The following is a 27,987-nucleotide window of genomic DNA, read 5'->3' on the forward strand; positions in this document are numbered from 1 at the left end:
TAGAGGGATTGTTCCGCTTTGCTTGTAAACTGGGACATAAGCCGGTGGCAGAAATGCTAACTTTATACAAATCAAAATGCCTGTCAGTAGTAACTCATGGGGCAGGAGTATGGGGTCATCATGAAAGCAGCCAGATACAAATTTGGGAAAAGAATTTTTTAAAACATTGTTGATGATTCCTATTAGTTCTCCTGCAAAATTTTGCCACTCGAAAGTGGGGCTGTATTTTGTAAAATATAGATTAAATATTGCCCAACTGATTCTATGGGGAAAAATTTGGACTTCAGAGGACCTATTATTCTCTAGGGCTATCCTTAGAGATTACATGAATCTGGAAAAGGCTTTGTCTATTCCCTGGCTGCGCTATGTCTTTTAAAAAAAAAAATATTTTTATTGAGATTTTGGTGCAGTAAAAAAAGGATAAAAAAAAGACAAATACAATTTCATTGTTCCTTAAAGGTAAGCAGTATACAAAAGAGACATCTATACTATAGAAATTCCAATTCAGAGTAGTTAAAAACTTTAAAAGCACAGGTCAGATGGTAGCAGTATACATTCTTTAAAACGATCAGCTTATGAATAAAAGAAAGGAAAAAGATTCAGCAGTCAATGTAGGCTTTGAAATACAATAATTTAAAATACCATTATAGTCTTGCTTCCCTCCACTTTCTGAGAGGTGCCCATATACTTCTACCCATTTCCCGAATTTTTTTACCCTTCTGTTCATATAGACACAACTCTATATTATGCATGCCCAATAATCTAGCAAGCCGCATTTGGAATGAGGGAGCGGTGGGATCCTTCCATCCTGATGAAATGAGGATCCGGAGTACAGCAACTGAAATAAAAACAAAGGCTTCTACATCTTTACCCAGCATCAAATTATCATCCGTGCCTAATAACATCAGGATAGGGGATAGGTTGATTTTATGACCTAGCAACCCCTCCCAAAATTTAATAATTTCATTCCAAATGGGAAGTAACAAATCACATTGATAAAACATATGTAGTAAGTCAGCTGGGCCGGTCCTACATCTGGGACATTTATCGCCCTCCCTAACTCCCCAGGCAAATAATTTCGCTGGAGTATGATACAGGTTAAACAATGTTTTGTAATGCTGGGCCCTTAGATTTGAGGACCGAAATAATTTCTTATTCAGAAGTAGGACTAAATCCAAATCAACATCAGGGTTTGCCAGCTTAGAGGCCAAAGCTGATTCAACCTTCTCCAGATCATCTTGAATTCCCAGCAGAAGATGGTTATATACTATTCCAATCTTCTTACCCCCTTTTACTAAGAAATGGACCAGTGGATTGCCTTGCGTCAACGTGATCTTGGGCCTGAGAGCCGACAAAGTTTGTACAATTTGACCATATAAAGACCAATGTTTAGGAGGGATACCAAACTTCTGCTGAATCACTTCAAACCCCAGTATTTCATCTCCCACCACAATATCTCCCAGAGTCTTAACACCATACTCCTTCCAAACCAATGAGTTCCTATCAGTAACTAGTTGAGGAAAGAGGCTAGAATTCCACTAATGAAGATATGGGTTTATCTTTGCAATATTAAGAAACTTTAAAATCGCTTTCCATGTCCCCCATGCCCCTTCCAAAATCGGGCCTTCTTATAGTACCTGCGGTCAGTTTCACACATCAATAAACCAATAGCCTTTCTCCCCTGTAGCAACTCAAAAATAGAGGGGGGGCGCTGAATATCCCCATTTCCAACAACCGGGTTGACATCTGGTTGAAAGAGGATAATCATTTGTGTCAAAAGGCAGCTCCAATGATAAAGCCTGAGATTTGGCATGGCCAGCCCTCCCTTTCCCATGGGAGTGACATAAAATTAATAGAGCGCCTGACCTTCCCATACTGCCAAATAAACCTTATAAAAATCGATTGAAGACTTTTAATTACTTTCTCCTCGATTAATAGTGCTATAGCCCGAAATAGATACAAAACTTTGGGAAACATTGTCATTTTTAAAACATTTACCCTCCCTATCAATGAAAGATGTAACACATCTATTCTTTTCAGATCGGCTTCTATTATTTTAATAAGTGGGAGATAATTATCTGTAATGATTTTGTCGACCGAGGCCTTAATTCTCACCCCTAGGTAGACCGCCGAGTCCACAAATCTTACATCCGTTTTAACAATGTTTTTTGTGCAAATTATTTGTGTCTTCCCTTCGTTTAGTAAGTACCCTGATCGGCTACCAAAGTCCTTTGCCAATTGAGTCAATGCTGGGATCGCCTGTTGAGGATCCGTAGTAATGATCGCCAAATCATCGGCATAGGCTAATAGTTTATTTACATAGTCCTTAAGTACCACTGGGCTAATCCATGGGCAGCCTAATATCTTCTGGATAAGAGGGTCGATGTATAAGGTGAAGAGAATCGGGGAGCAGGGGCACCCTTGGCGCGTCCCCCTCTTGATTACAAACTTCTCAGACCTTTCTCCCATTACCACGACTCTAGCTACTGGATCTTTATACATAGCTTTTAGAGCTCTCATAGTTTTACAACCAAAGCCCCTCCCAACCAGGATGCCCCACACAAAGTCCCAGACCACGCGGTCGAAGGCTTTCTCCACGTCGAGCAGAATCATGGCCATCTCCCTCCCCGGGGCGCCCTGAGCATCAAACAGAGCTATCGCTCGTCTCCTATGGTCCGTTGTATCACGCCCTGGGACAAATCCGTGTTGCCACGGGGAGACGAGACCTCCAATGATCCTGCCCAATCTTTTAGCCCAAATTTTGGAGTACAGCTTCGTATCAGCATTGATCAGCGAAATTGTGTGGTAAGACCCCGGATTTTCCTTTGGTTTCCCCTTTTTATGGAAAACGATTATGTTGGTTTCCTTCCAGGAATGCGGAATAACACCTGAACACAATTATCGTTGAAGAGATCCAACAACAATAGGACAATCTCAGATTCAATGCTTTTATACATCTCCAAGGGAATCCAATCAGGGCCTGATGCTTTACCAGAGGCTAACTCATGTAGCGCAGCCATAATCTCAAACCCAGTCACGTCTCTATCCAGCTCTTCCTTTGCTAGTTCATCCAGTATTGGGCCTTCATCGTCCCTCTCCTCCCTCTGGGGATAATCACAGCCCTCCTCATCGTACAATGTTTGATAAAAATTCTTAAAAACCTCAAGTATTTGCTTAGGCTCAGTATACTCTTTACCATCTTCTTGTATATTAGGGATTGTATTCTTGACTTTTTCCTGCCTAAGTCGCAACGCCAAAGCCCTACCTGCCTGCTCTCCCGTTTCATAGCGCTTTGCCCTAGAGGTTTGATATTCGCCGATTGCCTTCTGTGTTACCATCTTCTGCAGCTCTGCTTTGATAATTGTCATATTCCTATGGCTCTAAGCCCCATCAATAGCGAGTCTAATATCATTTATGTGTTGTTCTTCAGCTTCAGCTAATTTCCCCATTAGTCTCTCTACCTCTCTCCTATCCTCTCTCCTTAACCTGGCCGAGCAACTTATGCATTCTCCCCTTAGGGCCGTTTAAATGCCTCCCAGATGCCATTGCGCGATGTACTGTACCGATTAGCATCGAAAAATTCACCAGTCCATTTCCTGAGGTGCTCTACGAATCTACTATCCGCTAGTAACTTCCTTTCAAAAGTCCAACTAGTTTTTTCCCTTTTTAAATTATCCAATTCATAGGAAAGTATCAGCGGATTATGGTCTGAGATCAAGTTTGGTAGTTTCTTTATATCGACCTTATTTATTTCTTGAGAGGAGATTAAAAAGTAATCTAATTTGGTATATTTCTGAAAGGTATTAGAAAAATATGTGAAGCCAGGGTTATGCAGTTCTTTTGCCCCCCAAACATCCTTCAGCCCGTGTGAGCTGATAAGTGCCTTTAAGGCCCGGAAAACTCTCGGTTTTCGTCCCACATATATGGGTTGATTATACCAATCCATCGATATATTTAGATCTCCACAGAGTATTGTCGGGGTAGACCAACTAGCTAGCTCTCCTTTCAGAAAGTCATACACCTCTGGATCATCTTGGTTTGACCCATAGACTACACACAGAGTAAAGCCCATGACAAACTCAGCTAATGCCCATCTGCCCAGACAATCTGCTTTAGATCGCTTGACCCCCCCTACGGACGATCTTGCTAGAATTGCAACCCTTCTGGTTGATGATGTTTGCGAGAAACATGCGACCAACACAAACCCCCTAATAAACATCATTTTCCTCGAGAGGTAGCTGTTCGCGCTGTATAAAATCCAGTATTATTATTATTATTTAACCCAAGGGAGATGAGTCTCTTGGAGACAGAGTACTTCGATTCCATTATATTTCGCAAAATGGTCCAGCCTTTGACGCTTCTTCCAATCCTTATACCCACCTACATTAACTGTACAGATTCTAATATTCAACATCATTTTGCTCAATCTTTCCCTGATCTACCTTTACCCCTGCGCTGACCTGAGAGCCTTGAATCCCGGCGTTCACTGGCCCACTACCCTGACCCAACAAAAAGCAATAACAACAACAACAAAAAAAGACAAAATCCATAGTGCATCGTTTTTTCTCATTTTTTGATTTACCCCCCAAACCCCCACCCCCCTCCTCACCCCATACCCACCCAAACCTCCCTCTCTAGTGAAGCGCTCAGACCTAGTCTGTGCACGTGATGGAGTTACAGTGTAAGCAGTGAGGATCCAATTGAAACAACCCAAAACCAAATAAGCACAATGCCCCCCCAGAACCTTATATCAAAATTTGTAGCCACTCGAAACCCCCACCGTTTTATGAGATGCTCAAAAGATATCCAAACTTATAGTGAGTCTCTATTTGCCCAAAGAGTCAAGATACTCCTTTGCTTTAATTTCTGATGGGTTCTCCCTTCGTTTATTATTTTTAGTTGGGCAGGGTTTATCAAGAAAACCTGAATCCTCTTCTCCTGGAAGGGCTTACTCATTCCCCTCAATCACCAACGTCTCTCCACAGTTGTGTGACAATAGTCCGGACGGACGAAGAATGACAACCCTTCGACTGTTCTCCTTAAATCTGGTCTGGCCTTCTCTGCGATAGACTGCCTCAAAACAAAGTTGCCCAGAAAGATTAAAATTGCCCTGGGCTTGTCTCCTTCTCTCGCGCCTCTCCGTATTTTAAAAGGGGTACGATGTGCTCGCTGTATTTCTGCGGGCCAATTCCAACTGGAGAGTTCCGGGAATGCCTGCTCGAAAAGCTTGATGATATACGCTCTGACGTCTGATCCTTCAACTCCCTCAGGTATTACTAGGATCCTAAGGTTGTTCCGCCTTAGCCTGTTCTCAATATCTTCAAGTTTCCACTGTATATCGGCTACTTGAGAACAGTGAGCATCAACCTTATTAGTGGCAGCAGCGACCTCGGCTTCCGTTGACACCACTCTCTCCTCGAGGTTTGATACTTGATCCCCAATGTTGGTGCAGGCTCTACACAACTTTCTCACAACCCCCTGCATCTTTCTCATTGCAGCCTGAGATTTGCGGTTGTCCTGGCGAATTTCCTCCCTATGCACGATAATTTCTTGGTGAATTATCTCCAAGAGTGAAATTTGGGATGCTTCGACACAAGGACTACCCTGCAGAGGCATAGCGGATTAGTGATCCCAGCTCAGCTCTTGTTGCAGATGTTCTTGCACCTTTGATACAGCCAGAGATCTTACTGCTGTTGCTGGAACTTCATGCTCGGGTCGCTCTCTGATTCCAGATTACTATCCCCCAAATAGGCGCTACGATCCTCATCCTCTTCGGACCGTTCGGACCCCTCAGATACAGAAAGGAAGCATTCACTTGGGGCTTTCTCCTTATCTTTACTCACACCTCCAATGGCGATACCAGCTTCTACCCCCAGGGAGCCAGTATTGAATATTGCTCCTTCCCCCGATAGTTTCGCCCTACTAACAACGGGAGATTCAGAGGCTTGAGCACCGACAGCCGTTTTATCCACTATGTGTAGCACTTGGGAGCTTGCAACAGTCGTACTCATGGATGGATTTATAGATGTATCCCTGGTAGCTAAGCCCTGAAGACTTTCTACAGACTGTGGGAGTTGTGCAGTTCTTTTTGCTGGGTATGCTGCTGAACTAAGGGTTTCAGCTGGACTTGAGGGGGGCACCCCCCACACGCCGCAGACAGCACTGTCTATGGCCCCCTTAGCCTGGGTGTCCAGCTCTTGATTTATACTGTCACCAGCGAGCAGTTCAGGCAATACGACTTCTTTAACCCCCTTCTCCCTCTCCTGACCACCTTTAGTAAACATCTCTGCTATGTTTGATGTGGCTGCCTGGTGAGTCCTCGCTGCCTGCTGCCTATTTTTCACCTGTTCCACCGGTGGCGTTTGGGGTTTCCGCGGGGCGTCTTCCATCAGGGGCGCTGCTCCTTCCAGCCCGGTTTTCTTTTTTAGCTGTGCCGCTTTTGCCCCTGAGATAGCCTTAGGTGCCATACTCCTCCTTTGCTTGCAACAACATGGGCTCTGCAAACCGCGGCTCCCGTCACCTCCTTCTCCTCCGAACTCCGCACCAAACTCCGCTGCACTCCGCTGCCTTGGGCGGAAGCTCCCCCCTACTGCACTCCCAAAGCGCATGCGGCTGGGAGAGAGAGAGGTCACGGCCAGCACCAGCGCTCTTAACCACCGTCTTGCTGAACCATGGCAGGTAAGAGCCAAAATCATCCTTATCCAGGCTTTTCCCAATCTTTACAGTACCAGGGGATTTCTCATGGCTATGCACAAAACCGTTCCTTAGGGCTCATTCCTGATCCTCACCGCTCCACTGCGATCGTCCACAACTACACGGGCGCCATCTTGCTCCGGTATTTTTCACACTCCTTGGCTGCGCTATGTCAAAGATACTTTTAATAAGATTATCTTAGGACACTACTATGATATTCCTGACAGCATACAATCTAATATGAAACTGACTATAAAAAATGCTTATTATAATGAATTAAAAACGTAAAATCAGGAGGATAACATACTAACTCATGGGTCTTTATGCCATCAGCAATTTTACTTGTTTTTTACTATTCATACACAATCACGTTTCCTTGTGACTAGGCTTCGCCTGTGCACATTGCATTTTCTTGTGGTTTTCCCAAAACAAGCAAGTTGGTGTGAGAGACTGACTCCCTGTCCTTGCAATACTTCAGCACAACAAACCACAATGCACTTTATGCTGGTTTGCACACTTAGCAAAGACCTGAGGGCAAGCTTTTTAAGCCTCTTTTGAAGGAAATTTGCCCATGTTCTTATCAAGACGGTTTCAATCATTTACGATCTTTATCTATCCTCTTCTATTTGCAGCGATGTGCTTAACTTCATTAGAACTGCACTATTAATTAGGAAACGGTATGAACTGTGAAAGGGAAATTAGGTCTCCAGTGATTTTAGGCTTGAAAGACGTTACATAAATCTATGACAGAACGAGAACATTTTGTATAATAAAATTTGTGATGGGGAGTAAGAGAGATGGAGGTGGAAATGTTTTTTAATGTAGGTAAATTATACTCAAACATTTTTGAAACTGAATCAATGTATGCATTTTATGCCAATTCTTGTACATTTTTTTAATGATTTTTTAAACTATTTCATGAATGTATGGTACACTTTTATGATTCATACGAATCGAATAAAGTTATTTTTGACTTTGACACAGAATATCCTCATAGGAGGAGATTTTAATGTTATTGCTGACCCAGACCGATATTGATTGCACTCAGCCCTGATGAATTTATCAGTGCATTGGGTGGCTACACAATTTAGAAATTGAAAACAAAGATGAGGATTAGTGGACTCGTGGAGGTGTACACACCCAGAAAGTAGAGATTATTCATACTTTTCAGGGCTGCATGATCTGCATGTGCGATAGGATACATTTTGTGTCATCCTATAGTGCATAGTGAAGTCGGAAAAGTGGAGTATTATGCAGAACAATCTCTGACCATAATCCTGTTTTACTATCAGTGGGTTGGAATAGAAAGCAGGCACGAATACCAGACTGGCGTTTGTGCTTGGAGGCGTTGGAAGATCCAGTGTTCCGTGATGTTATTGCAAAGGCAGTGGTGAACTATCTTAAGGAAAATGAGGCTACTACTGTGTCCCCTCTGACAGAGTGGTATGTGTTTAAGGTTGTTATACGTGAGTACTGTATGGCGGAGATAGTGGGGTCCTATATAACCTTGTGAAAGAAATTAATAAACATGAGAAAGAGCTGCGAGAGCTAGCGTTGGCAAGACTAGGTAAACCAGAGTTGAAACAACGTCTTTCGAATGCCAGGGAGCAAGTAGCGTTAGTTATAGAGAAATTGTGTTGTTTTGATTGTAGAGAGTATATGAAAAGGATGCATGTGGAACGTGACAAGGCTCACAAACCCTAAGAGTAGAGGCGCACAGATATTGGAAATAAATTCAGAGGAGGGTACACATATCTAAACACAGAAAGCCATCAATAGAAGATTTTGTAAATTTGATAAGGTTTATATGCTATGCCATTGGAGCTTCCACCACATTTTATTAATGACTTTTTAAAGTCAGTTGAATTGCCTAAGATTATAGTGGACGAGAAAAAAATACCGCGGTGGAGAAGCAGCAATTCAAGAGGTGAAGGTTGCCATAAGCATTTGGAAAGAGGGAAAGTCGCTGGAAAGGATGGGTTCCCTATGGAATTTTATTATGACATATATGGGAGACTTGGCACCAAGTCTAGTTAATCCTTACTTGCCAGCCTGTAAGGTTGGGTGATTGCCCCATACAACTGCAGAAGCAATAGTGATCCCATTGTTATAGCCAGAAAGGGACTCTGAGGATGTTCAGGCTTATAGCCCAATTACTATACTAAATCTGGATTACAAAATATTGAGTAGAGTATTGGCAATGCGCCTATCTCCATTATTGTCTCAGTTAATCAATATAGAGCAGACTGGGTTAATTCAAGGAAGGACTATGGCTCATAATATTAAGAGGATATTGGCGATCATGGAATCTTATTTTGCAGAGAAGGGAAAAGGGGTGATTGCAGCAATTGACATTGAAAAAGCATTGATAGTTTATGTTGGGATTTCATTATGAACTGCTCAATAAGATGGGATTGGGAAACTAATGTATTGCATGGGTTAGGCTTCTGTGTGCTGCACCAACAGCTTGTGTCAATATGGGTATATGCAGTGGGAAGAGGAGGCTCAATAAGGGTGCCGCTCTCACCATTAATATTTGCAAATGCTATGAAGCCACCTGCTAGTTGAGTGAACACAGGACAGATTTACAGGGGTCTGGAGGTATGGGGTGTGCAAAATTATTCAGTATTATATGCAGATATTATGTTGTTATTTCGCAAAGATGCTAATGCTGTTTGCCACATGCCATTAACCTCTAAGATCGGTTTGGGCAAGCCTCAGTGTTATGCAACAACTGGAGTAAATTATATTTGTTCCCATTACAGAAGCATGTGCCAAAGCCTGTGGATCTGAGGTGGCTTAATTAGGAGGGAACATATCTAAAATATCTGGGGATAAGATTATACCATGATCCCATTAAATTATTGGAGGGTAACATTGGTGTGCAATTAGAAGTTTACAGAAAAGTGTAGAATTTTGGCGAACATTGCCTCTTTCAGTTTAAGGATGAAAAGCAGTAGCAAAAATGGGGGCGTTTCTCTGATTATTTTACATCTTCAAAACATTGCCCATGGTGATACCATGTTGAGTATTCAGGGAAATGTATTCTTTGTTGGTTTCTCCTCTATGGATAGAGTGGTGTTGGTAAAGTAGCAACTGCCCACTAGTAAGGGAAGACTAGCTGCCCCAGATATGGAAAGCTATCACCTAGGTGTACAGTTGCAATGGTTTTCACAATGGATTAATTCACAAAGATTTCCAGGGGAGGTGAATTTGGAGAGAAAACCACATTTGGACGTTTTGTATGGACTACTCATGGCCCCTGTCACAAGACCAGTGTGGGAAATGCCCACTACGTTGAAGGTTGTGCGCCACTGTTGGTGTTGTGTGCTTCAATTAGCTCATACTCAGGCCCTATGCCCCAGGCATTTAGTTGATAAGATTGGAACAAAATATTCAGGTGGGAAGATTGTGGGCCTTAGAGGAGTGGGCAAACCATGGGATGGATACATTAGGTTTGTATAGTGACGGGCGATATTATCATTTGATGAATTCTCAGCCACTTTTTAGATCCCGAGATTTTGATGCATCGAGCAATGATCGCTAGATTCTGCAGCCATTGGGGTATGGGTTTCGTAGAGCAGCAAGTACATAGAGCTTGTGAAATATTGTGCACCACGACGGGTCATATGAAGGCGGTGATGTGTATCAAGCAATAAGAAGCGATATGAGAACGCCTCTTGTTGGTCTAAGAGAAAAGGGGGAGGAGGATTTGACACATCCAATACCAACGGAGGAATGATCTAAAATGCTTGGAAATTCATACATTGTATCTCAAAAAGTGAGATTTAAAATGATAAATGTGTTCTTCTTGAACAGAGCATATCTAACTCTGAAAAAATAGCTTGAATTTACTAGACAAATGTGGCATACCGGAGATGTGAACATGGTGCACATGGTAGGTCATGTGCATTATTAGTGGAATACTGGAGGGAAGTAATATTCTGTGTAAATGAGGCAACAAAGCGATCAATTGAGTGTACTCCTATGGTCTATCTGTTAGGGGGATTTCCAAGACCTACAAAGTGAAATAATACTACAGGATTTATTGATTTAGCTTTGGTGCTTGCAAGACGTGAAATAACTATGAATTGAAAGTGTCCAGGGCCCCTAGAGTAGCAAATTGGAAAGTGGAGTTGGCATGTTGGGTGGGTTATGAAAGTGCAGTATTGTATATTGATGTGAGGAAAGGAAGAGGATCAATTGAAAAAGTTTGTGCATAATATTAATAATAATACCAGCATTTGTAAAGCGCACCGCTACCTACGGAGAGGTGTCCCGGCGCTGGGGGCCGTCAGGAAGATTAAGCGAGCTATTCCCCGAGTCACATGGTGCCGGACTAACCTGCAGCCAGCGCCGGGGATTTGAACGGGAACCCCGTGTTCCAGAGTCAGGCAGCCTGGCCACTGCGCCACACCTCTTCCACTGCATGGGATCATTTATTAGATTCCCTTAAAGATTAGGAAATAGTGATGATTTGGGGGAAGAAAATGAGTAAAAAATATCATTTTGAAAATAAATATGTGTTTTATACATACTGTAATGGGGACTGGCCTTATTTGGAGGGTGGTGGTAGTGGAGGTAAGTTGTTTAATATTGTTATGCATTTCTTATAAATGCTAATAAAAATGTGTTTACAAATACAAAGGGGACCATCTAATGGAGCACAGTGGGGGTGATGATACCAAACTCCATGAGTCTTTACGTCAGGACACTGGGATGTAAGCTATGGCACCCCGTAAGTCCTTCGGGTAAATTACAAAGCCTGAACAAACAGAGGCATTCCCAGGACCACTTCACCCTTAAAAACATGTGAGTAATAATCCGGGCCTGGCAGTCACAGATTTAAAAATGTTACCACCGAATGGGTTGGCCCGCGGCGCTGTTTTGCTCATCAGGCGGGTGGGCAGCTTAGGTTACTCACCGCTGCCAGCCCTTGGGTCGCTTGTAAGTTAAGCCACCATGCTGGCATATTTCACTTATGAAATAAACCTGCAGCAAACTGTTATCCACCAAATAATGTGTGGTATGATTGATTTAATTTCTTGTGAGCTAAGTAGATATTAGCCAGGTGTGGGTGGGAGTGTTGCCGATATTGGCGCTAAGTTCCTTGTCCATTAATTGAAAGCACTTCAAACAGCTAACAGCATGAGGTGAGAGAAACATGCTCTTCTGGATAGACCCAAAGCCCATTCTCTGTTAACAATAGGTCTTGCAGCCTCTTCATCCTTTCTTACGGCTGACGTCCAGTCCACCTATTTGTGGAGTGCCTTTAGAGTTTGGCATGCTTGAATCCACCTGCCCTGGAACTTGATGAATGCAAACATCCAAGGTCAATCAGAATCCTTCTTTTCACATTGACCGTATTTACCAGAGCCAGACCATCACCTTCCAAAGACACCAAAATGTCACTGCAGATGATCAAACTGAGTACAACTTCTGCAAACACAAAACTATTCAAAAGGCTGCCTCAAGTAAAGTTTACACGTGTTAAGCATGTATGTGATTGTAGGCGATTACTTGCAGAAAAATCTTTTCAGATTGTTCCCCACATCTTACTCATTTAAAAGTGAACTGATGGCACCTTAAGTCTAAAACTACTGTAAAATTAAACTTAACATTAAAAAAGGATTTTCTACCAAACATGTAACACTGACTCAGCACTATATTTATTGTACATTATCACAATGCTAACTGCACCTAGTGTCCTGTCAACATCACCTACCAAGAGTAAACCTTGACTACTTGACCTCAATACCTCTTGATGGCAAACACCTGGAAAAGGAGGTGCTCCTCTAATTAGTGATCTCAGAGTAATGTCTGTTTCCATGGGCAACATACAATACTTGCAACAAACATTGGCAAGTTGCTCCTCAATCCCATAGTCCCCAGAGCACTGACCTGACATTCATGCAGAATCTAATATTACTGAACCTACCTTCGAGCCATACCTGCCTCATTAGCCAATCACAGTGCAATTACCCAGCTCATCAGTGCCAAACACAGAAGTTTTGACGAAATCAGTTTCATTTACTTTTTTGTTCTTCCTTTGGAATCCCAGATTCATTAATCTTTTTTCTTTAAAGCAAGTATAACATTTTTCTATTTTTGACTTTTCTATAATAAGTATGTTAAATTATGCTGGGCATTATGCTAAATACATTTTTTTCTTTGATTTCACTTTTGGCAGGATGTGACACCCTCTTCCGTACATCCATGTGTTTTGATAGTTGTCAACCACCGTAAGTATTATGCTGTTACTACCAGTGGTCCAGTAGTTTCCAGTATATAATGTGCTCTTTTATGCATAATTACGATAAAATGCATAAAAATAAAAAGGTGATAAGCAACAAGTAACAATTGACTAACTAGTGAACTAAACATACACCAGTGTTCCTCATTAATCGCAGGACGTGCTCAGACTGCCTCAGCCAATGCGAATGGTTCTAATACTGGGGCTTCTTGCTAATGTTTGCATGTTTTCTAGGTTCATGGTATTTGAAACAAACATTTGTCTATGCAGATCGAGAGGAGGAATACGCTAAAATCCTGATTTCCCACTTGCTGGTTGTCCTTACCATCTGTTCAATGCCCTTCCGCTATTAAAGCACCTTTGCATTCAACTCAAGTCCACAATTGTGGGGTGAGTGAAATTAAATGAAAATAGAATTTATAAAGCGTGACAATCATCCGGGGGTATCTAGGCACTAAGCAGGCATGGGCAGGTAAGAAAGATCTAGGAGATGCTAAAAAGCCAGGTTTTTAGATTCTTTCTGAATTCCAATAGATTTGTCTTACATTTTTGTTCTGTCAGGAGTGAGTTCCACACCCTCGATGTAGATTTCTTAAAGCTGGGGATTACAAGATTTCCACCAGTGGATGAGTGCAGGGAGTGTGCTGGTATGTATTGTTGAAAGCGCTGTATTAAATATTCAGGGCCAACACCAGTGCCTTAACTGAGTGTGTTTACCTATCAGGAGCCAGTGTAAATGAATCATTGCTTGAGATATGGATTTATATTTCGGAATACCTAACAGTAACTGTGCTGTGGCATTCTGAAGTGTTTGTAACTTATGTAAAAAACGTTTTTGAATATTAATTAAAAGTGCATTATAGTAGTCTACTTTGGATGAGATGAGTTGTAGCTACCATTTTCTGCAGCCTTGGTGAAATAAAAGACAACACTTTCGTTAGAGTTTTCAAAATAAAAAAACACGATGAAGTGATGTGATTTATTTATCCTTCAAAAGATAACTTGGTATCAAGAATTTTTCCAAGGTGAGAGGAATTAACAGTGCTTAACAACCTTAAAGGTTTCTAATGCCCTCAGCAGAGAGCAATACAGCTCAATTAAAAAATTGACTTCTAGATAGCCCCATGTTGAGCTTGAGCGTCACACACAGCTTGACGACATAAGTAACACTCAGTGGCAACCTCCACAAACAAAGGGTGGTGTGCCGGGAAGCGGAGCTCACGGGGGTGGGTCGGGGAGGGGGTAGGTTGTTAGAAAATATAAAAGTAAAAGAACTTACCTGAAGCCGCAGGCTGCCTTCCGCATCACACTTCTTCTTCTCTTCCTTGTCCTGGCAGACCCTGGGATAGACTTAGACTACCATCTAATCCCAGCGCAGCTATCCTGGTAGGAGAACAGTGCTGGGATTGGCCTGAGCATGCTAAAAAGACGCTCTGCTCATGGTAGGCAGTCTGCAGAGGTTGACACCTAAGTGTGCATGTGTATTTTGGTCTGCCTGAGACGGCTGGCCAAACACATATCCGAACTTAGGGAGTACGCATCGTACTCCTCCTCCTGTGCCCGGACCCTTCCTGCACAAACTACTCAGAGCCGACAAATGAAAAATAAAATGATGGTAGAACATCGTTTTTTTTTCATTTGCTGGCTCTTGCTGGCTCTTAGCCAGGCAGTGGGGTGACGCTCCTCCACCATCGCAGAGGAGCCGCCACTGGTAACGCGGTCAGATTCCTTTAAAGTTTGTAATAGTGTGTTCGATTCACCAGCAAAAACATAAATAGACTGTCAGACTAGTACATAAAAAAAGAAATTCCAAAGCAGAAACATTTGCATTTTACCTAAATGACATGCTCCTCCGACCCATCCTGCCGGGCAACTGCAGACACCAGGAGCCACACAAAACCCTTCATTTCGACACACCTGAGGGCAGATTGCTAGAAGAAAATAATATATTATAGGGACAGTTCACAGATTTAATGAATATAATATATGCAGTACACATAAAACCAGTTTTGTTGTTTGTTCCTCATATAAGAGTATCTTTACACCTTTCTTCATGTTTTGACTATTTTGCATTGGTTACTCATTCCGAGAGGAGCAACTACATTTAAGCTTCACTGAGCCAGCCATCAACACCTCTTCGCAGGTTTGCTTTGAGTCTTATGTCCTAGATAAATGATTCTGCATCCATCCATCTCAGTTAAGCTCTCATTCTGACTCTGAGAGAACCTTTGCCCACAAATCATATTATATTTAATTAATACCTACTTGAGTCATTGAAATCTGAAAGTTGCTCTACTCTTTGCGGTCATGTTAGTCATTATGTGTATGTGAGCAGTCTCCTGATATCAGTCTTCGCTGCTCATCTTAGCATGAGCTGCCCCTTGTGTCATTGTTTCTTTTATGTGCTATAGCACAGATGTTGTTGTATATTTACTTAGTTGGTCTTATGTTTTTTTTCTCTTCTCCATATTTTCGTTTTACCCATATTCTTGTGTTTTCCCTTTTTCCAGAACTAGGAACTTTTTAATGTAATAGCCTTGACAAAGCGGCTTTTAGCGATCTAAACAATTATTAGCCATTTCGCTGAACACACAAATTGATTATGGGAAAAAAATAAATGATTGCACTGAGACAAAGGAGAAATCCAACACAGATCCCAAAGTGTTGTTTAATTAAATTTGAGATCCTGATGGACTATTTGGTTATGACTCCGCAACACTGTAGGGGAGGCTATATTCGCGTACTAGGTACTCCCAAAAAAAAAACACCAACCTCAACTTTGTCGTACCAAGCTACCCATTTTATTGGACTCTTATTCAACTGAGTTAGCAATTGCAGGGTACAAAGAGTCTCATCCTAATAACCATTGTGTGAAAATATGGGGACTAACAGCCTGTACTTAGCTACAAAGCAACAGAGATAGTGAGAGCAAAATTTTAGCTAGAGGGTGTGTGTTTGCGTTAGTGCATGTGAGTGCGCATTTATGTGCATAATTGAGGGCGGAAGTATCCAAAATGCTGATCACAAGGCTATAAGCGGCAGCATTAGGCTTTGTTTCAAGCTGGTAATATGCCGGTCATGGTAGCATTTTGAACCACCTTTGTCTTTCATGGCCATTGAAGCTCTGACTTGGAGTGACCGGTCTCTGTGTGTTGGTGGTGGTGGCTTTCTCTGAAGAAAGATACATTGAGTTGGGTACAGTGTCAGTCTAATAATGATAGCTGAGAAAGTGTGTGAGTGATGGCTGGTGAGTGTCAGGTAGTCAGATGGGGCTAATAATCTGAGAGTAGTGACTTGCACTTAAAATGAAGAAGTTGGTTAAAGCCTGAGATGGTCTTTGAAGAAGGTGGTACCTTCTGGAGCTAACTGTGTTGAGACATGGTGTTTTGTGAGCAGAGTGTCTGATGTCAGATTAAGTCTATTCTGAGGGAATATCGTCGGAGCCGCGTTGAGGGGATGGCAGCCTTCTAGGTCGTGCAGTAACCGTTGCTATATTGAGCAGTGAGGAAGGAACCCCCAATACCACCCTAAGGCTCAAGAGGTCAGATAACCTTGGTCCATAAGTTCTATATCTTCAACGCCAATTGGGCGCAACAGAGCCTGTCCATACCATAAGACTTATAGGTACATTTCACCTAGTGTTTTTTTGTAGAATACACTTTGACATACAAATCCCATGTGAGTAAGGTGAGGATAGTCGTGCATATCCTCGTCCTGAAGAAGGAGTCGCTGTACTCCGAAACATGTCAACGCACTTTTTGAGGTTGATATACCCTAATACGTATAACTGACAACCTCGTCTTGCACCCCTTTTAACAATACCAGCCGAGGACATAATAAATATTTTTTCCTACGAGCCAGGTATTTTTTAACCTCCACCTTTCTCACCTCACTACTCACTCTCCCTCTCACACACAGAAACACATAGTTCACTATCAGTGCTCCTACGTATCCGTGAGTCGCAGCACGCCGCATCCCGTAGAGGGATGCGAAGGCCCCGATGATGAAGCATGACACCAAGGGGCCTGTTGGTGTGTGAGGGGTATTCAAACAACACTGTGTGCTCCCCATCACTTTAGGGATCACTACCACCCTCTGAGTGGATTCTATTTTGTTTAAACGAATTGTATGGGGAGATTGAATCCACTTCTTCCTCTCCCTCCCTCCTTTTGTTGAATTTTATATTCTGAGGGAAGGTCACCATGTCATTGAGGTACCTTGGTACTTCCTCTGTAGAAATAGGCCTAATGCTAGTAATGGGCAGGTTGAATACATCTCATCAAATGTTAAGGTACTTTTGCCCACTTTACTGTAGGATGTAGTATTGTATATTGTGCTTTTTATTCGACAATGGCTTTAGGAATTTCGCAGTATGGAATCTGATATGCACAACTTTAATCCTATCTTTATGTGGTGATACCTGGCTTCGCTTGACTATCCAATATCCGAGGGGAAAGAAACATCAATGGCCATTTCACTGCACTCCAAATGAGAGGCTTCATAAAAAAGTTTTGAATGTATTCACAGGGATTAGGCAAAGCGGAGTAACATTTAATGAATCATTTTCAAATGACTGTGTCTTCAGCTAAGAAAAGTCTGGAACTTCAATCCATGATGAAATAATACACAAAGATAATAAGAAAGGAAACACGTAATGAAGGGCAAGCTAAACAACCAGGGCACATAAGCAAAGAGATCAGAGCATACACAGACTGATTTAACAGACATATAACCCCTATAACCTTAACAATCATGAATATATTTGACATCAACCTGATTTCAGTACAAAATGATTTGAACTGATGGACGTACATTTTAAAGAAGCCTTATGCTCTGATTACTACCACAAATAACATAAACCAATATATTTGCATGCTAGAAAATAAAGAATGTGTAATCTTCTGTTGTGCACACATATGCCTGTGCAGTGCATCAATATGCAGATTCACAGTACTATCCAAGATACCTGTAAACTCTTTTTGAGTTTTAAAATTTAACACTGATAGATGCTGTACGCGTACACGCCTGTCAAGTTTCCAAAGCCCACATGGGAATATTCTCCCCATTGTACAATGTTTGCATGCAGAAGGTTTGAAAATGATGGAAATTTGAAAGCATTTCGGCCCAGGTCACAAAGTCATGAATCTCCGGATTCATAAGTGGAAGTCTGCAAACTAAACAGATTTACAGCTGTTCCCTTGGCTCACAGAATTCCCAGCTCAAAGGTTTTTGCTTTTAGCTTAAGTCCTTCATATTGTATTTCATGGAAAGTGATTTACCATGAAATGGCTTTGCTTTATCCACATCGCATTCATAAATGGGGAGCATTGTTGTGTACGCAAATCAGTTTTGCATGCAGATATTAAGACCTTTTCCATGACCCTAAAACTAATACAGTTTACTATGATAAAACTTCAGCCATCAAGTTTCTATTAGAGGAAAACATATCATAATAATAAAGTATGAAGGGTACTCAGAATATATTAGGGCTAATCAATACCCACCTCAAGCAAACCTCCAAACATCTGCAAGTAGTGGCTCCCAGAATATAAACCAAACAAATCCTCAAGTGGCATTGGTAAACTCCCTCCAAGAATAGAAGACAGGCAGACGCATACACTGGCATGTTGAGACATAGAATGACACCTAATAACTAAAAGTGTGGTTCATTCCAAAAGAAACTCCTTAAAGGAGACAAGCCTTCCTCCCAACATCAACCATACGTGTCCATTCACCAATAGGAATGTCATAAGCAACCCTGATAATCTGGACAGGACTCAAGGAATAATAAGAGAACAAGGACACACACCTTTCACCATCCTGTCCAAATGTTTATTAGCCATCACTGATTGGGAAGAGAGAGATGTAATGAATCACTCAAAAATCAAAGATCTGATGGCCTAGAAAATGATCAAGACAGAGGAGCCATCATCCATATGATACTTACCCAGTGTTGGACCTGGCCCTTGCTGCGGGTGCCTTCCTCCTCCTACTTTTTGCCAAATTTGTTTTTGTTGGCCACAGGACTCTGTCCAATTTACCCCTGTTAACAAGTCCAGTGCCAAAGTGCTTGTGCTCTCTACTCTAAACATGGTGGAATTACCGTATATCATATTGGCATATTTAATTTACTTGTAAGTTCCTAGTAAAGTAGCACTACGTGTGCCCAGGGCCTGTAAATTTAATGCCACTCGTGGTCCTGCAGCACTGATTGAGCCACCCACTTAGGTAGCCCTTTAATCATGTCTCAGGCCTGCCATTGCCGAGCCTGTGTGTGCAGTTGAGACTGCCACTTTGACCTGGCAAAGTAAACCTTTTGCCAGGCCCAAACCTTCCCCAAGGTCAGGGTGCAGTATATGTATATTTTTTAAACAACTGTTTATTAAGTTTTCCACAGGGAGTACAGTTTATAGCCATGTAGTGTTTGACAACATTGTAAACATTTCCAATTACAAGTCTCATGTGCGCAGAGATCAGGAAAAATGCAGGGTGCAGTATATTTAACAAGTTAGACATGTACTTTTAAGTTTGACATGTCCTGGTAATGAAATACCCTTACATTAGTTTTACACTTCTGCAAGGTTTATCTATCCTAGGATAAAATTGAAGTCACCTTATTACAATTTCAAATGGGAAGCAATAACTGGTTGTTGTTTGGTGTCTCTGGAATCCTCATTTACATTCCTAACTTATGGTGAAGTGGGATTTTAAATTACAATTTTGAAAATGCCACTTTTAGAAAGTTTGCATTTTCTTATCTAAGCCATTTGGTGCCTGCAGTCTGTCTCTGGTCACATGACTGGGTGTACTTCACGTTAGGGCTTTCTGTATTCATCCTAGAAAACCACACAGTATGGCAGTGTAGGTGTGACTGGATGGAACATCACTGGCAGAAAGGGAGGGAGGAGCTGGGCCCAACCTCTCTTGCACCTGAATAGGCTTTGTCCTGTCGCACACAAAGCGCTGCATACCCCTTTAGTCTGTCTGGAGCCAGGGCCCAGAATGCAGGGCATCTATGCATTTCAAAGGCATGCCTCTAGAAGCTTCTCCTCACTTCAAAGGCATAACTGTATATAAAAGAAGAACATCAGAGATCAACTCTTCAGTACACTTCTGGATCTGTTGATACTCTTCCAGGAAGAAGGACTGCTGTGCTGCTACAAGGATTGACACTCTGCTGGACTGCTACTGTGAAGGAACCCTGCCCTGCTATGATGATCTGGTGCCTGCTGCCCTCTTGCCTGGGGAAGAAGAACTGAACCTGCAACTCTATCTTGAACCTAGGACCCCAGAGTGACTCAAAGGACTACTCTGTTGGCTTTGTGATCTGTGTCTCCTGGACATACATGACTCCCAAAAAGCTCATGGGCCTGTCTTCAGTTAGTTCCTGGCCCACAAATGGATCCTTTCAGGTCCTGGACCCTTGTTGTGGCTCAGTGGGCCCTCAATTGAAGCTGTTGGGCTATTTGTGAATAGGCCCATTTGCAGCGTTACTGCGCCGCTTGCACCGAAAATCAGCGCAAGCTGCTCCAGCCCGCCACGTTGCACAGCAAGCATCGATTATCACTGAGAACCTCCAACGCAAGACTCCAGCCCGCCCATCCACGATGCCCGACCTGCTCCTCGTGTCCCACCAACAACGCTCTCCTTCCTTTCCATGACCCTCTCGAACACGAGTGAGACTCTTGGCCCAAAACCTGAGAAAGTAAAAATTCAATGGGACTAATCTGGAATTGTATCTGACCAGCACGTCATTGCAGTCGGCCTGATCTTATGATTTTGACCTGGTCCAGAATGATCAACTATCCCTGGTTGGGGCTTTATGCTTTGAGGTCCTATATCGCAGTTTATTCTTACAGCTATATTTCTTCTAACCTCTTGCAGAGTCTTTTTATGTGGTGTTTTCACTTTTTTACTGTTTGCAAAAATAATTTACACATTGCATCTAGGTTAAGCTTGGGAGCTCTGTGCCACACTACCAGGAGGTTAAGCATAGGTTAATTTGTGGTTTGCTTGTATCGTACCCTGACTATGGTTTGGGATTGTTGCTTGACCAGGGCTCAAACCCAAATCAACATGTAAGCCAATTTGTAACACTCAGGAATACTAATTGACACAACTAGCCTTCGTCAAGGCTAAAACACAAATATCTAATTGTACTAGGAATCTGACGATGGCTAGCTAAACTTGCAGATCCTTTAAAGTAACCAATTCACTGTTCATTATTTTGTACTTTTACTTCCCTTATTCTACAGCCTTGACCAAGTTGAAAATGCAAAATGTTTTATAATCAGAACATGACAGTTGCTTCTCCTGAAACAATGAAATACACTTACCAAATTGCGTTACCACATTTGTATTGATTTGAAAACATCAATACAATCATTCATGAAATGCAATGAATGCATAATGCATACTTGGAATTCGTTTTGAAAGTATATTGTGATAAATACAAAAAATGTCAATATAGCATTCACAATACTCTGCTGACGTTTGAATATGTTCGACGTGACACAACTGAAGACTGACTTCCATTGTGCAACGAATATATTCCAGTTCAAGGGAGCTTTGCTGCACATTGTACCACCATTTCCCACCAATTGTTGAGACTATATGAACCTACCCATCCACAAGAGACTAATCAGGATGATCCCACAAGAAAACTGACCTTGAAAACAACCCTATCAAGGGCACTGCCTGATAACAATTAATAAATGGTTGTTCAGTACGTTTCATTTAGGACCATAAGCACTCACTTGATACCCACAATCTAATTGCTAATAAGCATTGGCAATGCCAATAGATCTGGCTTATGAATGCACTGTCAAGCCAGACCTAAAAATCATTTTACGCTAATGGCTGTCCTCCTCCAATCTGTGCTACTGAATGAGAGAAACAAGATACATTATCTAGTTATCTAAGACATACTAATAGCATTACACCAGCATGTGTGTGCCCTTAAAAGTTAAAGCTTGGGCAACTGAATAAATAAACAAAATGACCACAGCTGTGCGCAGGGCAAGCACTTTTTTGTGGAAGCCCACAACTTCTTCCCAATCAAAACATGTACTCCTGACTCCCAAACTTGTGGGCAGAACCAAAGCCCCACTTCTGGCGGCACTCACATAATTGTCTGGCCATAGCTGACAGTGAAGTAGACAATAGAAATGGATCCCCTGGAAACATGATTTAATGATCATTTAGACTTTGTTCTCAGTGAGATGCCCCAATATAACTACAAAAGTAATCATAAAATAGAGAATCCAGCTGCAACCTGTGTCCAAGAAAATTCATTAAAAGGAAGACTTCAACTTATGATTGTAGAAACGAGACCATAAACCACAAGCGTAGCTAGCAGAGAACAAGAATACCCTGAACCTATGTCAAGTACTACAGTCAGCCGCTTTAACATCCGTCCCACACTCATCATAGCTATGTCATTCATGTTACATACTCAATACTGTTAATGGAAATGTCAATAGGTCCAGGTGAAATTTAAATTATACAGGCTTTATTGCATTATTTTGGGAATTTCCCATTAAACTTGCTTGGCAAAATTCAAGTAATTTCACCATTTCACCATATCGCACAATTATGCTACTGTTCGTGGCAAAATGATATCGCAAGATCACAATAGTAAGGTGTACAACCAGAACGCGAATGGCTGTTTTCCACAGCACCTGTGGTTGTTTGAGCATTTTTGTTGTTGTCCAAAATGTCTCTTTGCATTAACTATTGATGAAAGAACGTATCTCACTCCAAGATATAGCACTAAATGTTGGAGTTACATTTGTGTAATTACATGTCATTTCTAATAATTGTCTCAATTATGCGAAAGCACAAATTGACAAATTGTGCAAAGTCCTATAATTTGGCCATCCTTAAAGGGAGTAAAATTAAACCTTTAAACAAAACCGTTAACAAATTGTAAAACTCAACGTTAACCAAGCTGTAATCTGAAACAGCATTGTGCATACCTCACATTGAGTCCATGTAAAGGTGTTGAGGAATATATACATCATAAGAGTATAATATAAAGACGTTCAAAGGGCAAAAAGGTTAATTTATTTAATAATTTCCCAAAAATAAACCAGTGACAGATAACATTCAGACATGCATGAAATTTACTAATCTAGAAACTCAACTGCACTACGTGGACCTACTGTGATCTTTCTTTGCTAAAACAATGAACGTCTTTTTAGCTGTTGTATAGGCACCTCGCCAATCTCGGCCCTTGTTTGCTCCATTTCCATACAGTCATCATTATCATTATAAAATGCCAAGGATGAGTACAAAAAATTATTCATTAGAGATGTTCTCCTCGTATCAGCTAGGGGTGGGCGTAGTTCGCGAAGTAGCGCTACGCGAAGCAACGCGAAGTGCACTTCGCACTACGCGAACTTCACGTAGCACTACGCGAGCTGCGTAGTAGCATGTTCGCACTGTGCAAGATGCGTTTTCAATGATTGCACAGTGCGGACAAGCATCCGGCACTGTGCAAGCATTGAAAACGGCATCTTGCACAGTACGAGCTGTAGTTTTCTGCTGCTCGAGTAGATTATTACTCGAGCGGAGCTTTCTCAACGCGAACAGGTATTTTCTCATTGAGAGCGGTCGCGAGCATGCGCAACCACTCACAATGAGAAACCTGACCTCGTCGCGTTGAGAATCTTGCCGAGATGTCATTTTGCTTGCTCGCGGTCGCGAACATGACGTTCAGGACCGCGAACAAGCAAAAAATGAGCGCTGCACTACGCTATGCTGCACTACGCATGTTCGCACTGTGCTACGTGCCGCTCGCGTAGTGCGAAGTTGCAAAAACTTCGCAAACTCCGCGAGCATAGCGTAGTGCTTCGCCTAGGGTTAGTATCAGCCCAACATCATGAAGCTCACACATGTGTTCATTCTTAAGGGCGTGGGGCGAATTTAGATCAGGGCAAATAGAGGCTAAACCCAGCCTTTGCCAAAGTATTGCCTCAACTCTCAGCCCTCAATTGCAAGAGGAGTCTGAAACAAATGTATTTGAAATCAGAAGTAATCTCCTGACCGCTGTCCCCACCAATGGTCAGCCCTTCCAGCTGGGGTTTGGTAGATGCTATTCACCACCATATTTCACATAACTCTTTAAGGAGGAAGAACAGCAGTGGACACTAATAGCATCTATTAACTAAGTACTGCTAGCAAATCCTGTGCTCCAACTCCCCAGGTTTCAGGCCCTGCCATGGAATAGGACATAGCTTTCCCATAGACATGTGCTGTAACAGTGAAGGAACTCCTTTTTTGGGGTTTGCTTGTACAGCACAGGGATGGTAATCCAAGCAATTTGTTTGGTGCCTTGGTAGTCCTATGCCCAAGGCTTAAAACAGAAGAGAAACATCAGCATGGTCGTACTTGCATGATAGTGCATCCATGAATAAATTGATATCTAATAAGCTCAACAAATGTTCTTCCCAGAACCTGCTCGCTGCTGTAATGAAGGGTAATTATTGCTGGTGTCTGCTCTATGGGAATAGTGAGGTAGTGGAGGAATTAAATGTATAAATGCTTGCCTTAGTGTATATTGAAACAGTTCAATCACCTGTCCCCAACAGACACTCAATCTCACAGGATTCAATCCCACCTAAACATGTCGTTAAAGTATTGAGACATAATCTACCAAACACTGGACATTCACTGGTAGTTATCTTCGGGAAGATCTCCCCACAATGGTCAGCAATGTGGTGGCCTTCATCCTTGGGAGCCTTACCAGTGCCAGCAGCAAGGGTCAGAAATCTGGGAATAGTCTTTGATGAGAAACTCAATTTTGTGGCACACGCTAACCAAACTGCTGCAAATGCTCATCACAAACTCAGGCTTATACGAAAAATCATCCCATTTCTCTCGGAAAGCGCTGGTAAAACAGTGGTGAGCACTCTTGTGCTCTCTTCTTTAGATTATTGTAACGGCTTATTTGCCAATGCACAAAGCCGGGTATTCTCCAAACTACAAATGATTCAAAATGCGGCAGCAAGAGTATTATCCAGGACCCCCAAATTTAAATCAATCAGTTACACTATTAGAAATTACCACTGGCTAACAATTAACAACCGGATTAAATTCAAATCACTCTGTCTGACCTTCAAGGCTATCCATAACCAAGGGCCAAAGTTTCTCCGAGAACAACTTGTCACTTATTGTCCGTCAAGACAACTCAGATCAATGTCACTGCACCAACTTGCAGTACCCCGCACCAGGACGGTTACCTGGGGAGACAAACGCTTTACGGTGACGGCAGCCAGACTCTGGAACTCGCTTCCGCTAATAATTAGATCGAGTCAATCTCTTCTCCAGTTTAGGAAACTGCTGAAGACGTGGTTGTTTAACCAGTAATGAGTCCTTTTAGCAACATGCGCCCACCCTTAGAGATCCCAACTGTAATTTTAGCGCCAAGACGCCTAAGGGCATACGTATGCGCTTTACAAATTGTAATAATAAATAAATAAATGATCATTAAAATGCATGGATGCTCAGTGATCTAAGCAGTAGATGTGTATATGCTTAAAGCCAGATTGATTTGTTTTAGGGTTTTAGGAAAATCTTCCTTTTTCTTTTTTATGATGTGTATGTATGTGATATTTATATGAATGCATATATTTTCGAAAAATAACGATATTATTTTTATCAGATTAAATTCATATATATTTTTCTAGTACTTTGGGTTTCAAATTTGCCATTTATTGTTAGGGAGTATGTCTTTAAATTCTGTTATATTGCTTTTTTGTGGAGTACAGGTGATTGATATCCCAGAATATCCACGACAGCTTCAGGCTCATAACAGGAAGAATACATGCAGTTGTAAGAATCAGTGGGGACTTCCTCTCTTCACTGCCCACAAGAAGACTAATTAAGCCTCAATTCTCTCTAGAGTATTTACTGATTGCCAATGTTAGTAAAAGATAGATGGGAATTTCAGGAACTACCCAGGAGTGGATGCCATCATTCCACCACTGCTGCAGTTAGTAAAGAAGAATTATTTTGTTGAAAACCTCCAGAGTTTTTACATAAGCGCTTCAATTGGCATGCTCAAAGATTCATGTAATTGAAGTCAGATTATTCGATAGTAAAAGCCGAATCCAGAAGCATGCTAATAAAATAATACCAAAATCCACCACTGCATAAAACAAACCAAAATTAGTAATTGACCGAATTCCATACACTACTGAAAGATAAATCTTACCGGCCCACACTACTAAAAAGTTAGGGAAATGTAAAGGAGTTTAAAGTAGTCAACCGAGTGAATACTACTTCAGTGAGGGCCTAGAGCTTGGTTGATGTTGGCAGAAGGCCAATTACTAACTATTTGAATGAAAGATGATCTTGCAGGTAGTTTATAGCTTGAAGATGTTTTATGAGATAATCAGAGATATCAATTCAACTCTCTTCAATTGAATTTCTTCCCTGGTGGGCATTGCCCCTACATCAGCATTAAAAAATAAAAAAAACATAAAAAAAAAAAAAAAACATAAAAAAAACTATCTTACTACTAGATGAAGTGCATAACAATAATAAAAAGTCCTAAAAGTAAAACCAAAATTGTCAGTTAGCATTAAACTGTTAAAATTGGCGTATTCCGCTTTCTCATTCGTAAAGCTAAATTGTGACAGTGTTGAAGTGAAATAGAAATCTGCTCCACGTAAAATGTACCACTATATACTGTATTTTGTGATATAATGTTTCCTTTCTAGTTCTCAACTGGAAGGTGTTTACTAAAAGTAAAGTGCTTCCACAGGAAGATCTCTAAACTCCAAAGACAGGGACATTAAATATGGAGTTTGATACCCCTAGAGTGATAAATGCTCTGAGCTTCCGGATCCTGGAGAAAACATTGTGGCTGCTATGGGAACGCTCCAGGACATTTGGATGGGGGCCAGGAAAGGATTTTGTTTTAAATCTTATGAATTACACTGACATCGTTTATTCTGAGCTCCAGATCCACATTGACAAAGAAGGGGTTCTGTGGGGTTTAGTGGTGTGAGCAGCTGCTTCCTGAAATTCTCTGTCTAAACCCGTAATGAAGAATTGCTTGAGGCTTTTCTGTATTTGGGATTATGGCTGTACTTCCTTTGTAATGCTGCGGTGCATCTTACGGCAGACACTTGCATTACAACATTCCCTAAGAGCTCATAAAGCAAAGGAATAAACATCCATTTATATCTACAACCAATATTTACCCCATAAATTGAATATTAGTAGACTGCGGCCTGCAAATAGATATTCCTGTTTGAGGAGCTCAATGTACAAAGGGCAGTGCGAAAATGAATCATGGCCAGATTTAACACTTATTCAGGCAGCGCAGTGCAACAGCCACAAATTCTGAGCTGCGTGAAAAGGAGAGAGGACGAGAGCACCATATTTACAGAAATATTGCATTCTCCTCCACTTTCCTACCGCCGGTGCTAAAATCATCTGCCGTGCCCCATGGAAACACCTTTGCGTGAGTCTAAAATCGTTTTTTTACTGGAAGGATAGCCCTCTAGTACAAAATATCAGGCTTAAACTAACGTTAACCCGTTTCCCTCTTTGTATGTGTGCTGTAAAGTGCAGCACTAATACAAAGTCAGAAAAGGAAAGAGAAATGAAAGCATTTCTCCTTCCCTGCACCTACTTCGAAAGAGTGCAGTTTTTTTTAGCTAAACCCTGCCTATTTTATTTAGTAAATAGGTTTTGCCGTCGGAAATTTTGGGTGGTTGCATGGGAACGCCCTTGCAACACCCATGGTAGGCTGCCTTGGCACTAAGTAGATGAAAATAAATAGGAAAAACAGATTTTGCACCGATTTGCATCATTTTTGTGATGCAAACAAGGCTTAAATCTTAGTAAAGCTCCCCCTCAGTTTTTTGTTTTTTTTTGCACACAGACCAGTTTGCAACTTGCATTAGCAAATAAACATTTTAAACTCCTTGCAAAACTTTGTGACTCATTTTTATTTATGAGGGGGATGGAATTTTGAGACTGTGTGAATAGCAGTAAATCTAGGGTTGGACGTGGGTACCTCCATCTCT

At 41.6% G+C, this 27,987-nt stretch overlaps 1 protein-coding gene across 1 annotated transcript in view; it reads right to left on the minus strand.

The window, feature by feature from the left end:
* The window catches only part of LOC144785611 (uncharacterized), a 111,461-nt gene that overhangs the window by 10,262 nt on the left and 73,212 nt on the right, over positions 1-27,987 (minus strand). Inside the window, exon 4 of the mRNA XM_078664423.1 lies at positions 14,782-14,877. Within this exon, the coding sequence (XP_078520549.1) occupies positions 14,782-14,877 (96 nt within the window). The remainder of the gene's footprint in view (positions 1-14,781; positions 14,878-27,987) is intronic.

This window comes from Lissotriton helveticus, chromosome 10 (genome assembly GCF_964261635.1).
Source record: "Lissotriton helveticus chromosome 10, aLisHel1.1, whole genome shotgun sequence".
NCBI classification, from domain to species: Eukaryota; Metazoa; Chordata; class Amphibia; order Caudata; family Salamandridae; genus Lissotriton; species Lissotriton helveticus.